The sequence below is a fragment of the Branchiostoma floridae genome, chromosome 2, assembly GCF_000003815.2.
Source record: "Branchiostoma floridae strain S238N-H82 chromosome 2, Bfl_VNyyK, whole genome shotgun sequence".
Classification (NCBI taxonomy): domain Eukaryota; kingdom Metazoa; phylum Chordata; class Leptocardii; order Amphioxiformes; family Branchiostomatidae; genus Branchiostoma; species Branchiostoma floridae.
Genome location: NC_049980.1, coordinates 23240089 through 23256800, shown reverse-complemented (window position 1 = coordinate 23256800; position 16712 = coordinate 23240089). Strand labels below are relative to the sequence as shown.

The 16712-nt window shown below is 42.5% G+C and overlaps 1 protein-coding gene across 4 annotated transcripts in view; it reads left to right on the top strand.

Annotated features, from left to right (window-relative positions):
* The first annotated feature begins 1619 nt into the window (after positions 1 to 1619).
* The window catches only part of LOC118409524 (glutamate receptor ionotropic, kainate 2-like), a 65335-nt gene continuing 50242 nt past the window's right edge, over positions 1620 to 16712 (top strand). The window contains exons 1-2 of one of the 4 annotated variants that reach the window (XM_035810606.1): positions 1620 to 2381; positions 12410 to 12559. In XM_035810606.1, coding sequence (XP_035666499.1) covers positions 2315 to 2381; positions 12410 to 12559 — 217 coding nt within the window. In that variant the 5' untranslated portion in view covers positions 1620 to 2314. The remainder of the gene's footprint in view (positions 2382 to 12409; positions 12560 to 16712) is intronic. The other 3 variants (XM_035810604.1, XM_035810605.1, XM_035810607.1) reach the window with 3 other exon arrangements.

The window sequence follows — 16712 nt, the reverse complement described above, 5'->3', positions numbered from 1 at the left end:
CTGTCACGTAGTACTGCCCTTGTCACAGCTAAAACGACCTTGTACTAAATACAGAAGAGCACGTCTGTCATTCATCTCGCACCGTAAGCAAAACTTATCCCCGCTTATTTCATAAGCAACAAAAGATTTATGTCGTAAAGCTTGTCCGGGTAATAGGAACCTCGCGTCACGCATGCTGTTTCGAGTTAAGGTGGGAGTTGAGTGCAACACAATAGTTCTTCAAGACTCTACACCGATTGATTCAATGCCAAGTGCAATGAAGAGTACTTGATTTCTGTCTCATCTGGGAAATAATGTAACAGCAGTGTTTGACTTCGAATGAAGCCCTTTAGCTACTTTGAAGACGCGCAGAAATCTAAGGAGGAGAACATGAGTAGCAGCTGAGAAATAAACTTTATTTTTATGAATCGTAACCAAAGAAATACCGTTCGGAAATATAAGAACTCTGGGTTCAGACACAGCAGGACAAAAATATATCGATCCAGAACGAACCAGTCCTGAAATACACCCCACCCCCCGTGGAGCTCTTGCTGTGCTGTGTACCGGCGGCCAGAAGTTTTCCGTAATCAGCTACTTGATAGCTATTGAACCAATTGAACTCGGGGAACTTGACTTCAAACCACCGCAATTTCGGCATGAGGCCCATGCGACTGACCTCGTCAAAGTCACTCGAGAAATGTAAGAAAACTAGACTGAGCTTTGCGAGCAGCCAGAGCATCATTTATCTCGTGGACGGTGTGCCCTAATTGGAAGACCGATGAATCCTTCTTGTTGAGCATGAAAGGCTGCGGCAGGGAGTGCTGCTTTCCTTAAGGTACTCTTAAGATACGTGTCCTTGATGACATTAGAAATATATGGCGAAGAACATGGTGCATGTATCGACGTAAGTTGTGGATTGTCTTTCTTGCGCATCCTCGGACTCACTGCATATCTTAAACCGAATCTAGGAATTATGTGTTTCATTAAGTGGCTACATAGCTTAATTATTAGGAAATGGTATTCTGAATAAATGATCAGTCATACAATTTAAGTACCCAGGTCATTAATTGTTAGAATGTCCTATTTCTTTGCAACCGCGCGCCTTTGACGCGACTAGTTCAGAGTGGATTTATCTGACTTCCTCCGTTTTGGTGAGAACCATTGTAATGCTGTCGCCGCTTCATTTACACTTTCAGGCAAAGACGCATTGACCTTATAAATTGTTCCTTTTCAGCTCATCGGAGAAAATAGACAGCGCTTAATCATAACACAGTCAGTAGCTCGAAGAAATAGCGAAATCTCTGTGCATCTGGCGGAAACCCAGTAAGCAATACCTCTTCTGTCGTAAAGCTGCTGATCCGGTCATCTGTGTACAATGTGCCATGAAAAAATACCATCTTCTGTGATGAGCACGTTAGTTTGGCTCGGTGATAGACATGATGGTTAACCAAGGACAGTCGTGATTCACGACGTTAGTCGCCTCCAGGGTGGGATTTATTCCATACAGGTACACCAATGGGATAGGACAGCTCCTTCGCTATTTGATAATATCCACGGGGGTGAGGTTCATTTACAATTATATTGGCAGTATTAAAATCGAGCTTATGTACTGATGCTCGGGCTCAGCTATTCGCGGGGGCAATTCTCTGGAACTGATGAATAATTCGGGTGCACATCGCACCGATTTTTCCCGCGGATTTGTGCAGCAGGTCCGACCTGGCGTCTGTTGGTATGGTAATGACGCTGACGCGATGTCCAATAAGCAGGCCATGCGGCAACTTGGTATCTGTCTTGTGGTAGACTGCTCGATGCTGCCAGTTATACCATATGCAAGCGGTGATGTTCCCAGTCGGACGTGCAGACAGCGCGCGGGAAGGGAAAGCTTCGTGACTCGCCTGAACAATCACCTGGATATGGCATAGAGCTGCACCCGTGTTCCGTTCGCTCTTACGTTTGGGAAAAGTATTAGGCGTACGTAACAACGCATGCTGTAGATTCCCGGTCACGTTGTACGGGGGGGGCTGCATTTCTTATCGGGGTGAAGTCGGGAAGGTGAGACTGGCTGTTCGGCGAGGGAGGCCAACCTGTCCCGCAGCCGATAGCGTGCCAGACTCTGTGGACCTCCACGCGAGGCCACCCTATTGTTGAAGTCGATTACCGGCTCCCGATGTGGGGTAGACGTGATGGGGAACAAAGCTCGGCAGTGCCGCAGCGACTCGTTCCCGTTGTACGGCGCCGGTAAGGGAAGAGAGACTCTTTAGCCAACAGAACGTACGGAACAGCACAGGCCTGCAGAGCGTGGGGCACCATTGCGGGAACCACCAGTGGAAGAACCATGGGCCAGCTTCTGTACATTCTCTTTTCTACTGTGTGCCTTCAGGCGGTCGCCATGGCGAGACCGCGTAAGTAGAGAATGTTCTGTATAATCTTTTTACATGTCTTTTACATCTATTCGCATACCTGGATGATATTTTTCCGTGAGTCTTAATGTTTTTCTATGTTAATCAGTCTTCCAGTGTCTCTATGTTCGACTTTGTCCCCGATAAGTAAGCCATGTTTCCCCAGGTGTTCCTGGCTGTATTCCACCGTATTTACGTGCACTCCGAGCCTATCCTCTTCTCTACTCACTTCTTTTTTCCATTATTGTACTTCAAGTACATTGAATGCCGCCCTGTAATGATACGTGCGGAAAGCATTATTTCATTGGGACCTGCAGGTGTGTACTTGTCCACTAATTCCTGGACTACGAAGGAATTCCTGCAATGTTTAAGGCTGAATAATAGCCATCAGAGGGGCAGCAACAAATGGCACCTGGGTTTAATTGTCGTACCCCTTCGGAATTAACAAGTTAGCAAGCTTCCCCGGGGAGCCGTCTTGGGTTTCATTAGTGTGAGATGATAGTGGAGCAGCAGCGGAGACGTTTTACGTTCGTGCGGAAAATTTAGTGTGGCCGTAAAACATCGAAGGTACCTGCAAATCTGGGGAGGAGGAATGCATTACGCACAGCCTTCCTTGCTTTAATTACGGCTCTCTACAGTATTTGGTATGTTAGTGAAGACTATTACAGGCAAATCAGATAAAACTTGAGATGTAAGACTTAAGATGTTTGTTTTAGCTCTTTGACGCTCCGAGTCATTTTAATTTCCATGCAACAGTGTATTTATCTTAGCAAACACCAAGCCTTTATTCAAGGCTAGTAGGGGAATACCCAAAAAGCTCCTGGAAGCAGATGCAACCAAGGGTTCTGGAGATAGCGTTTTTTAATTTACCTGGTCGTTCCCTCTGAACAAACGATTAGACGCCCTTACTCAGCCGTTTCCTATAAGCGCTTATCTCTCCATGTACTTATCTCCTAATTCCCTGATTTCCTTGCCTTTAACGCCGCCACGGAACGCGCGATAAACATGCACCTCGGTGCTGAGGATGCTATTCTTGCGACACGTTTCGTCTCGGTGTCTCTGTTTGGAGCCAGAACGGACAGGGTCTCTCCGGGACCGACCGTGCGCTACCTCGGCTGTAAAAGCTTTCTACCGGCTGAAAAGTTTTCCCGGCTAGTTAAATTGGCCAGATATAGAACGTACCATGAAGGATCACCCGAACAATCATCCGGCATTGCAGCAATGTACATCTGTCATCATCTACATATACATACGTATTGAATTGTGCTTTATCGTATCAAATTGCGCTACAAATACTGAGATAGGCGCTGCGTTTAGTTTAAAATGTTCTAAATGTATTAACTAAAATGTTCCTAAGACTGAGGAATACCATTGTCAGCTCGTGTGTCAGGCTAACATCTGCCACCAGTTTCCAGTGCGACGAACGGGCTTAACTGGTAAGCCTTAAGTGGTTGAATACATAAACACAAGAAAAGGCCCGATGTCAGGAGGGTCAAGGAAGATGAATGTTGCAGGCAGCCCGGTAAAGCCCGTCTTCCAATCTGCCTGCATTTGCCCCTTTCCATACGAAAGGATTGGGTAGGCAGTGGGACCCTGTAATCAGCTCTTGCTGTAAGGTTGGAAGCCTGATGAGACTTGTTTTATCTTTGATAAATAACTAAGCGGCAAATGTCAGAAACGCACTAGTCTATTAGAGTACAAATTGCACAAACCGAAAAGCAAAGAATATCGAGAAAGGTTCCAGGGGCAACATAACGTTACCCAATCGCCATGCAACAACTAGTTCCTTTCGATGTACTGACATGACGGCAACCTACGTCGATTTGCAGACCTTGCTGGATAACTTTTTTTTAGATGAGATCATAGTGAGTGAAGGTTTGTTTCTAGTATTCTGCCATGGTAATTAGAGACCATGGTTCTGCTATGGTGGGAACTGCTCAACCTCAATGGAAAAACGCAAGCGTTGTTAGAATAACGTTCGTGAAAGGATGGATCCAAACAGATCGGTAGTGAGCAAGGTGGTAGCGAGGGTGACGTGCAACGGTTATTCTTGGCAGCATCCAGAAATTGGAAGTCTACACCAGGGGAAAGGTTATTTCACCTTGTCGCTGCCAATTCGTTTGGGCTGCAGATGAGATTGTATGAGTTGCCTTCAGAGGCGGAGTTGGCCCGAGCTGGTGATATGAACCTGCTGGTGACATCTCGGATGTCCACCACTGATCACGTCAATGGCATCTAAGGTGCGATCGCAGTGCAGAAGCTGAAGCGCAGATGCGTCAACACACTGGGCATGCTACGTAAGTGCTGGGGTCGGGTAACGTACATGTAACCATGGCTGCACAAAATGTAGGGGAAAGCGTTTGATTTTTGTTAGTAAATCGCGTTTTGCAAAGGACCATTGATCCGATCAAAACGCCCCCATTGTCGGGAAAGGTGACATAGAAAATGGATAATTGTGGACGCTCGTGTGCAGCATAGATTCTTCTCAACTTCTTAAAACTAATCACCTTTTTTAGGATTGCAAAAGAATAGTGAGATAAATTCCGATGACAGCCTGAATAGAAGCCAGACTGCTACATCCATGTGACGTATTTAGGCTGTTCAATCAGTCTTGGGGAAGTAATTCAGGAACGACCTGTCTGACCTGACTCATTCTAAGATGGACTGCTCTTGAGGAATCATTATCCACGTTGAGAAATGAAATTTACCCCCTCTTTAAATTGCACATGTTTTTGGAATTAGGTTAATAACTTAAAACTGTTATCCATAATTACATGGGCGTTTGCGCTCTGAAATTGATAATAGAAAATTACATTATAGGCTAGTGCTGTATTAGATTTTACCCATGCCCCTTTGTGTAGTGTGTTCTTTCAATTAGAGAATCCTGAAAGGAAACTTCACCAATCCGAAACATAGATTTGCCTCTAATTCTGACCCTTTTGACATGAGAGTGAAATGTATTGGCATGTTTCTTGGTCAGTGTTGCTTGTCGTCTACCGATATTTGCGACAATATTGGACGAACCTAGCGCCTGAGCATGACAATATCTTTCTTGCAATGATAAAGATGTATTTTAATCTGTGGAAATTGCGAGAATGAAAAACATCAGAAAGCTGAGCTGCCAGACAGGCAGACTGGCGATGTCGCAGCGACTAGTCGCCTGACTTGAACTCCTTAAAATTGGGGCCTCTAAGGTGGAAGGAAAGGTGTCCTAGATTTGACCAGAATTGCTCGTAAATTATTGGGTTGCTTTATATGAAAGGTGTAAATATCTGAGTAAGACAAAGAGTTAGAAAGCGAATGTCAAAACTTTAGATGTGCCATAAACTCTATTAATAGTTTTGTGGACTTCTAGGCTGGCTAATAGCTTACTGCTACATCATATTCAAGCAAGTTTAAAGGAAATACTGATATGTCTATGGATTTATAGCAATCCCAAAGTAGGGTATTTATGGAGGAGATTTTAGGTCAGAAGAGAAAGTGAAGTTTGTTGTCATCTATGCAGAGCGTTTTCTGATAATTTATGACCGTCGAGCTATACGTACCTAATAAACGTCTTCAATTTCGTAAGGACCCTACTACAATTATACATCAGTGCTGTCTTCATACATCATGTCATCAGGCAGGCGCAGTGCCATAATTAAGACATGCTGTCGCAATACATCAATGTTGGAAAGCAGCATGCGCTTACCGAAAGGAACCGGGCCAAAGATCACTAGAAGAAAGGATCATTACAATTATCATACCGTATACGGAACTCCGTTGGGAGTCAAGTTTGTATGACAATGTATTGGATAGGGATAGAAAGGGGAGGGGGCGTATAGGAATGGAGTGACCGTAACTCCTGGAACGCCATGCGGGGATATGAGGAGGATCACAGAGGAACATAACAGATGCCTGCAGGGTTGGGTTGGTGTTGAAGGTGCTGCATCGGATATATGGTTCAATGTTAAGATTTTTTCCGCTGTATCATCGGATATATACTTGTAGCTAGCGTTGGTCTACATTTTGCGATCATACCAAAGAAATGAATGAATGGTTGCAGGATCCCTCTATTTCTCTGACATTGGCAATAGAGGATTTACTTTCTGATATCGACCAATACCAAATCGGCCGATGAAATTTTAAGACGCGTGGTTGTGGTGCAATTACATCAGCCCATATCATTTCATCGAAGAGGCTACATAATACATGCTCATGGGGCAGAGGGACCGCCTGACAGTTCAAACTCGGACACAGACGCTCCGTCCTGATTAATCTATCAAATATGCACGAAAATCGAACTGCAGAAAGACTGCGGAATGCGTGAAGTTTGGAATACTGAAACGAAACGCCAATTACTGTCTACACTGTCATTCAACACTTGGTATTTTGGCACAAGAGGTTCCGATGGACGTTTCTGAAATAGGATTTGCTTCCCATCAGGGTGGACTAAGGTGGCTTCTACTCCATCTCCTATTATGACGAGCGAAATTAATCACACCGCGCGTCGAGCCGCAAAACCAACACAAGCCCTCCTTATGGGGAAGCGCATGATTGATGGAAAGCATAGCCATGAACATTAGGGGTCGTCTCAAATTGAGAAAAAAACCTCAAGCTGAAACTAGAGTTCAGCGACTTCATACCTCCATGAAATAGATTTAATGCAAATCATTTGAATAATTTATGAGATTTGCCTTCAACTAACATTAACACATGTCACAAGTAGAAAGTTCCCATCATTTCTCATTAAGTATGTTTGACGTTTTTTTATCAATTATTCAAACCAGTTCCTCATTAGCATGTTCGATACCTGATTCGTCACGAATTAAATGTATTACATTTATTGAAGTCCAGTTATGGAAAACAATGGAATTATACGATTTCCTTATTAATTATGGAATGGGAATGGTTTGTAATAAGGCGGAAAATTATCGACACGTGCATAGCAAAGTATTCGTGGTATCTAATGTCGCCAAAATCAGACGTTTTACGGTATTGCTTTCATGCATTGTCAGTCAAATATGTAATGTCAAATTTTTCTAGTCTGTCAAAACAATGTTGAAACCATTAATGAGTATGTTCTTGTGTATGTGACACGAGCAAGAATCTAATAACCAACGTAGTCGTTAATTGGATTTTGCAGTTGATAGGGTAATATGGCAGATTAATAAAGGGTTAATGCCCCGCCTTTTCCTCGGTGTATATGGTGAGATAATCCCTGGTCAGGTGCGATAACCACCGAATAAACCACCGAGTGAGCGTAGCGTAGTAAACAGTGCATGCTTAACTGAATCGTACCTATAGATTACACCTTCCGTCGTTCAAAGCTCGACTTAGACATTGTAAATAGTGAACATCACTGTCGCACACCTGAAAATACACCAACATAAACAGGAAAAACAAAATTGTAATTTTCTATTTCATAATTTTGTTTCATATTGTAAATTGTTTAATTTTGATTCAATCCCGATTTCTGTAAATTAAATAAAATCGCCCATGATTGGAAACGAAGCCTGAATATCACATACAGGGATTAAGAAATGTGTGAATCTAAACCCTCTAAGAGACTAGATGCATTTTTCCCCACACCTTAGCAACATCGACCTGATTATGTCCTTGCAGTGGGCGTTTGCCAGGTAGTGTCGAAAGCGCGCTCTGCACTTAATCTTAACCAGCTCAAATTGTATTGAAAACTGTACATACATACATATTTACATGCCTCGCACCATCCCAGACGAGATTATCGAGTAGCTGACGGTGTGTACCCATAAGCCATGGTTTCCTCACCATTGGTCCAAAGGCCCCACGATGCTCACGAGGAATAAATACATCACCCTGCGGTACCGACACGTGATACGGCTCACAAGTATTCTATCTACTTGAGATTCGCTAGCTAGAGGAAATTAACGTCTGGAGTCAAGAACGTAGGTGAAAATAGTAATTTGATCCTTTAGACAGCTGGGACACTCTTACCTTCCATCCAATCATGCAAAAACGTGACAATTTTTCCGAGGCCCTGTAAAACGAACTTTACATGCTCCGGCACAAGTGAAGAAAAGTTAAGTTACGATAGATAAAGGATCACGGCAACACGTTCATCACACCCAGTCGTCCTCATCACTGGGTAGGGAATACACCTGTTACTGCGCCGTCCCACAGGCTGCTGGTTAGGGTTGACTTGCAGGAGAACCTATGAGTAAATGAACGTAGTAACGTAGTTCTAGAATCTGTCATTTTAATGTTCACTGGCGTACCAGCTCCGAGGAATGACATATTGTTTTGTGAAGGTGCCAACCCTGTAGCAGGGATTATCACGCCTTAGGTGTCGCCTGAAGCATGAAGCAGCAATGGTTCTGTTTTTGCGGGCATGTTCCAAGACTAGCTCTATATCTTTGACAAATACATTTCAGGACATGAATTTTGCAGCTTCGTACATCGTGTTCTGTGACCTGTGTAGACATGTGTGGCATTTCACGTTAATGCGATTATCTTCTGACGCCCCTTATCGGACTTGACGTCATGTGTGCTATTGAGCTCGCATCTATCCCGCGTGGAGCGCGCACATCTTACGCACATCGATATTCTCACCATTGTCCCGTGAATAGAGTTGGTAAGCCTAGTCTGTCCAGCGGTGGTCCGCTTGTGATGCGTGCGAACATTTCCAGACTTGACGAGCCGTTTCAAATCAGTTGGGATTTCTGAAAATTCGAACTGGAGGATAATAACATTGACCTTAGACCTTATGACTGACATAAGCAATTTTGCTGCCTCATTTAAGAAGGTCGTTGATTTGTCGAATTGGACACTTTGCAAGTTGGAGTCTTATATCCTAATCCTTTGGGACATCAGAAAATTTTGAAATAGAAGTTGAGGACTCTGACCTTAGACCTGATGGCTTTGGAATGAAATAAGCAATTGTGCTGCCCCATCACAAATGGTAGGTGATTTGTTGAAATGGACGTTTTGAAAATAACCTTAAAGGGCCGATGCTGATTTTTAGGGATCTTAGAAATTTTCTGCACAGGCTGGTGACATTAACCCTGGACTAAATGATTTTGAGGATAAAATGGGCAATTGTACCGCACCCATTCCAAATGGGAGGTGATTTGTGGAAATCGACTTTACTTCATTTTTGATGGACATATTCTAAGCCATTGATAGCACGACTAAGTCTTTGGGTCTTATCATGCCAAGGCGATGTCATGTACCGTTGAACCACAAAATTAACCCCCTCCCTTTCGTATTCTAAGTCAGTAAAGAAACTACTAGTATCCAATCGAAGTACTGTTGTAACTCCAATCGTGTTGAAAAACCAACATTAGCTTCAATCGGACAAACATGATGTGGTAGATTGGATACTTTCGTAGACGTTGCCGTTCTTCCTCAACACTTCAGAAGATAATTAAGGAGGATGTAGGACTACGGGATGACGAACTCCGCGCTGCAATGCTGGATAGGAATTGAATGTGGAGTAACCTCTAGAATGCAATGAACGGAACTGGGAATTGTCTTCAAAGGTTTTCAATTCTCTGACAAATTGCAGCTCTATGTTGTCATTTGGCTTTGTCTTCACTGTTCTGCCCCTCCTCTTTGAAGGTTTCCCCTCAGACATTGTTGGTGACACAACGTCCGTAGCTCGGTTAATTTAGACCCCTAGCCGTTCCCAACGCCGTAATTTTCCCTCCGAGAAACAACAACAGGCTGGCATATGAACATGGTGCTGTTGACAACATAATGGATCACCACGTCATGTAGAACCTGGGGGAATGTAGAACGCTGATCTGTAGGCAACGTACTGCTTCTGTATACATCCAGTATTCCCCGCAGAGTCTCCACAGGTGCCATACCGATCACTATAGATCACAGGCACGCCTTAATTGCCAACGCCACCATTCAAAGTTGTCGGCAATGAATTATAGGTGCACAACGTGTTTCCCGCCAATGATGTTTGACTTACGCCCCATTGTGTCAGGCAATTGTGACAATATTTTAATGGATATTTAGATACTATATCATACTGTATTTTTTCACATGGAAGAATATTAACACATCTCCTTACATCACAATTCCCTCCGAAACATGGTTGGAAATTGCATGTCAACATTTAGAGACGTCGAGATCTAAAATACTTATGCCTAAAGTATAAGTATTCATAAAACACAACAATCTACGCTATTTTCTTGTAGGTGCTACGTAGATGATAGCCCCTTCCATTATCTACAGGGAGGAATTTACAACAAAAGAAAGCTATACTTCTTCAAATTGTGACTCACATAAGATCTTTACTGAAGAACACCCAGTACCTCTTTGTAATTTCCTGATCATTTACACATATCAACCTGTTCATTATCTCTTTCTCTAATACGCAAGGTCGTTTGGTCTGAGAAGAGTGTCTGGTTCCTTCAAACCACAAAGCAATCATGTGAAGCTTGCTCGTGAAACATGCTGCAGTAAATGTTTTACAGCAAAATGGCATATGGTGTCAAATTACTTGCACCAACATGTTAGAATTTTTCAGTCACAATATATGCACCAACAGTTGAAGTCATATTTGTAGTTGTATTTGGTTAAAGTGGATTGTTACAAGAGAGACTAAAAAGAAGTTGTGCACTCATTCATTATATCTATACGTTTCTGTCACCAACTTGTTGGAGCTTGTTACCCTTCCTGTGGGTTGGAATGATTCAAGTTAAGCTTCTACCATATATATCATTTATAGTAATATGTAAATACTAACTGTTTTGACAAATTGTCACTATTGACATGCCACGCAGTAACATTGGAGGTTGCGTATGATAGTCTAGTTATGTAAAACCATACTTATCTTCAGAATCTCCTGATGATGTATTGGCCCTGGCCGGTTGACGATGGGCCTGGGGACTTTGCCTGCCTGACGAGAAGGACCTGGTGTTTTATTGACCTAGAGAATAACCTGTGTGGAGAGATGGATCTGCTTTGTTAGCCTTTGGATGGTGCCTTTGTGGAGAGGATTACCTGATGCTTTGGTATCCTATGACTACATAAGTCTAGTAGATAGAAAGACACGGTGATCTGGTAGCTTGGAACGTACCCAAACAGTAGACCATAACATAGTGTTTTCAACCTCGAGAATGGGCCTCTGCGTATTGAGCTGGTGATATCATCATATGACTGACTCTAGGCTGCAGAGAACATAGCAACCTAGAGATGCGGTCGTCGTGAAGAACGGTGCTGTGGTCTGACGGCCATGTGAACGAACTTGTTTAAAGATGAAAATCTGGTGTTCTGATTGCCTTGGGGCTAGACCTGTCTTCAACATCTTGCAATTCTAGATTGACAGCTTAATGAATGGTTTACATTTTATGGAGGAATAAAACCTCGTGACTATCTTTCTGACGTGTACATTGGCATTCTTCACACTACTTTGCCTGGTGAATCAGCTTATCGTTCCAATCTTTCATGTGTTGATCTTATCAAGACACATGTCTAAGCCAATTTCAAGCTTCGATGCATTTCAAAATCGTGGGAAGCGAGCCGTCATTTTCTATAAGACCATCTATTAGGGATCGTTTTGATCTGATGATAAAATTATTATGTCTCTTCTGACGTTGTTATCACGGATGTTGGGAGGGATTGTGGCAGAAAACAAGCTTCAGGTTTTGGCAAATTATCAGCCTGTAGGACATATTCATGGTTGATTACGTTTGTGCTTCTCAATTCGCTTAAGCATGCTAGCAGCAATTTCTTGCTTTTTTAACACGGCCACATTTATACATCGGAGTAACATAATATAACACCATAACCTGAAGGCTATGTATGCTAAAGAGAAGAACTGTTAGATAAACGAATTTCTTCGTAGTCATTTTTTGTCAATGCCTTCTTTTACAGCAGAATGGTAGGAATCATTGTTTCAAAATACATATAGGTGTGTCTAATTGTCAATATTTCTTATCATAACTCCCCAAAATAATGTTGAACTGCTAAGTGTTATCTGCAAATATGCTTTTACCTGAACTTTGGTACTTTAGCATACCCCCACATGTCTAACGATGTTCTATGCTCCCGTGCAGGTGTAGATCTACCACCCGTCTTCGGAAACGTGAGTCACACGAGGCAGAAGACGGCTGGAGATCGGGCAGAGGGCCTGATGGGGAAGATTAGGGGCCGGGCCGACCGGGCTGCCTTCCCAGGAGCCAACAGCACCATGCACAAATCTCCAGGTACCGCTTCACAAATGATTACGTCAGGTATCTACTGACTCTCAGCGAGTGTAGAAGCAGGTAACGTAAGCACGGGAGTTTCTTAGAAGCCAGAGTGCCTAGGATTGAAGATGTCAGATATCAATTGATATGTATTGATATATGCTTATATCATAATTTAGTACTGCATGTCCATAAAAACTTTGCATAGCGTCAACGGCAACGCGTCAAAAGCCAACCTGCGCTCCTATAGGTTATGGTGGAAGGAGGAGCAGTTAACGTTCCACGCTGCTCCTCCTGAGCCCGTAGCCTGTATGCATAGTCAGTAGCGCAGCTGACCTGCAGGTCGTTGCCTTTCGTACCTGACGATGATGTATTTAATCTGCAGACTGTTTGATGGGATGGATCATTAGAATCTGCCGTTAGCTGAAAGTCTCCTGTCGTCATCGACCAAACAAATTATGCACGTGGTGTCCACGCTTCCTAACCCATTTGGCCCCTGAAACTTATCAATGCCTTCATAAAAAATTAACAATGTGGAAAAATACTTAATATATATTCCACTCCCCGTGGGTGACGGCTGCAAACTCACATTTTTGGTGTCATTTTGCTTTCTTAACACTCCGTTTCTGAACTCCATTATGTATGTGGGCAGGTGGGTAGATTCATGAATAGTCAATGGCATTTGCTTTGTAATTTCTTAATTGTTATTTCGTAATTGATTTATTTCAAAGAACTTCATGGCAGTGGCATGTATTCCCATGGTTTACTGCAGACCAGGTTTGGGATTGAGTTTACCGACAGACACTGAGCATGGGTTTCTATGGTATGGTTATCACCGTTGACATTGACATATTGCAACTATATTTCATTATTTTGTATGTATGTAGGACTAAGCGTTCGGAACAGATGGAGTGACAGGAGAAAAGTCTTCAATGACTTTTAAGTGGTGGTTAAAGTTAGCCATGTTTATTATATTTCAAATCAACTTTATTCCTTTGTTGCAATTCTAAAACACCAATCACTTTACAAGAGGCGGATTCGTGACATCGAGCTGGCCTAGTTTTCTTAAAGATCCATCTTTAATTTAACGATGTTAACGGAAAATTAGAGGAATATATGGGCAGACGTGTAACACCCACATGTCACGAGATAATTATTGTGCTTCTAATATCGGGGGCAAGAGTAGAAAATAAACAGTGCTGCATTATTCAGGTATGTTTGACTCTTATAAACGTTAGCAAACAGCCAGTACAACCCAGTAGTCCCTTGCTGGTCTCCAAAAGCCTTATTTTAGCATACCAACATTTTGATTGCATGTCCTAATTTCTAGTTAACACAGAGCGACCGATACCTGTCACACTGATGTCTTTTTACATTTCATTGGGGGAACATTACTGCAATATTGTCTGTCTATCAGGATATGCAGCTTTGTGTTAAAGTTTAACTAATGCAGTATGGTCAACACTCAACAGGTTTGCATGGTGGTTTTATCTGGCTGTGATTTCTTGATGAGCCGAGCACTCGTGACGTCAGAAATAATGATGTCACAGACTATTTTGATATCAGGATGCTTCTACAGAAAGGCAAAGGCCGAAAAGAAAATGCTTGGACATGAACTTGTCATTTGAATTTTATTCTACTTGTGATTTCCCTAATGTCCTCCTGACGGGTATTCACACTGTCCTTTTGTACCAGACGTGGCACCTTCAAGGACATTCTGATTTACTGTAATCACTCCTCTAGACTCTCCGTCTGAGGAGCGCACAGCAAGACTCTGCCCTTGATCCATACAATACGGTAATGTGCATTCTAGAGAGCTTCCGTAGATTTTCAAGTCATACATCCGCATAAGTGAGTTCTTTGAATCGATATCGCGGCTTTACTGCTACAGCACCGCAGTTGAGATGGTCCGGGATTGACGTAGATATAAGAAGAGCAATATGACCTATGGGGTCATGTCATAGCACCACTCTGTAATAGTTATTCTTCAAAACGTAGATTCATCCCTGAGGAATACTAAGCATGCACGCAGCGATGGTTGCAGCAACAGTAGAAGTTGTCCCATTTACCTAAGCACTCATGAGGTCATTGCTGAGATTTGTGGTATGTTGTTAGTACACATTACCTGAAACAAATGTTTTCATTGGCCAAAACGGCAGTCGGGAATAGTAGGAGTAATAGCTTTCATCAACGGTGTCAGACACCATCTCAGCTCAACTGACAACAGACTGTTATTGAAGCCATTTAAAGCAGACCAAGATGATATGAAGAAGGCCACACCTTTTCCCAGCTGTGTGTCAGTATTTTGACGACTTTCAAATCACCTTGGAGAAGATTCTGGAGCCGATGAATGACTTCGGGCAGCAGCAAATGGTTCATTGGGTAAAAATATGCCAATGGTTCTATACGGCCGATCGACACGAGTAAGCCCCGGTAGCGGTGAGAGCGATGCGTTCAAGAAAACTTCAATTTGAAACACGATCTATACTGCTCATAGTAGAACTTTAACGTCTTCTGCCTCAGGCATGGATCAGAAGAACCATTTTGACCGCAAGAATGTAGTCAGGAACTATCAGCAATAAGCAGTGGGTAACATCAAGAAAATTATCAATCACTGAGAAAGTTCACTTCAGGTTCTTCAAATGTGGTTAAACAGTATTTTCAAACTCTGTTATGAAAATATTCAAATCGAATTAATGAACCCAAATCATCCAGAGCAAATGCATTAATTTTGAAATCATTTGACGCTTAGAAAACGACAACAACATTATCATTACAATTCAGGCGTCAAGAATGAGTCAATTCGTTTGTGCATGGACTTATTGATAAGAGTTTAGATTAGCGATTTGCTTGCTCATCTTTTACTCCATAGTTAACCCTGACAACAATCACGGCTGGCACGGGGTACCAGATATATACTAGTCGACAATGCCCCTATCCCAGCCTCATCTAGAATAACATCTGAATGATCGATCCGGTGTCCAGTAGGACTTGACTTCTACGGTACCCGGCGTCTACGGGAGGAAAAGCTGTGGGTCTGTTTATGAGAACGTTATTTACCTGGTCTCGTCGGGCTCAGAAATTCTTACTTCCCCGGTATACATATCCCAATGGAAGATCGAGCCCCCGATAACCCGTTATCAACTTACACGCTGGTTCCCAGGTTCAGCCTCTCGTGTATACAATCATCATCAATCTTTTTCCATACCACAAACTAGGAATAGGCGTTTCTTTTTTCTTTCCTTGTGGTTGGAAAACACTTTGCTATAAATGGTTGTTGTTTAATACTGGTGATGGTTATTTTATGTCATAGATTAATTTTATACATAGTGATCAATGCACTCTCAAAATGCCTTTTATGCAGTTTTTTGTAATAAAATGTTAATTCAACAGCAATACGTTGAAGGAACTTGCAGATCTGCTAGACCGGTTTATAACACAGTGGTCGGAACAGAGGGCTGTAAAGTTGGGACAACAGCCGCGTTTGTGTCGCTTCATTGTGCACACGTTACGATGCATGACGTAATAGATTTCAAACTAAAACGAGCTCCGTCTGACATTTAAGATATCACTACGACTCATTAGCTCCTCTGAATACGTGCAATATTGGGAAAACGGATTTGAGAAGCAGAACGTTATTCTCTTTGTAGAAAGTATGCAGGTCATATAACAATCAACTGTATATTTGTGATTTATTATATCAAGCTGGTATGAAACTTTTTTATGCTGCAGGTCGTTCTGATAATGTTTAGCTACGTCATTCGAATTGAATGGTCAGTATACGATCTTGTCACGGCTAAAAGAAAACGGCTTACAATTGAAATGGATTGTACGATATACGGATGGCCATGGAGTATACAATACATACCAAACTAAGGTGGTGTACACATTCAATATGGCAAGGTCATGAGATCAATGAGGCCCATGTGGTAAAGGTATGAGATCAAAGCATTGTATGATAAAACTGTATGGCTGTACATTAGGGCGACACGGCGAAAAAGAAATAGATATTCATGCTCCCATCACATCACCCCTCGCGGTCTCGGTATATGGGTTTAGAAATATAACATCTCGCAATTTTCAATCAGGGGCATGGTAACGAGAATTGTCCAGCTGTACAGATACTTCCATCTACTATAGGGTTTTTTAATGCAAGGGCGTATTTGCGGAA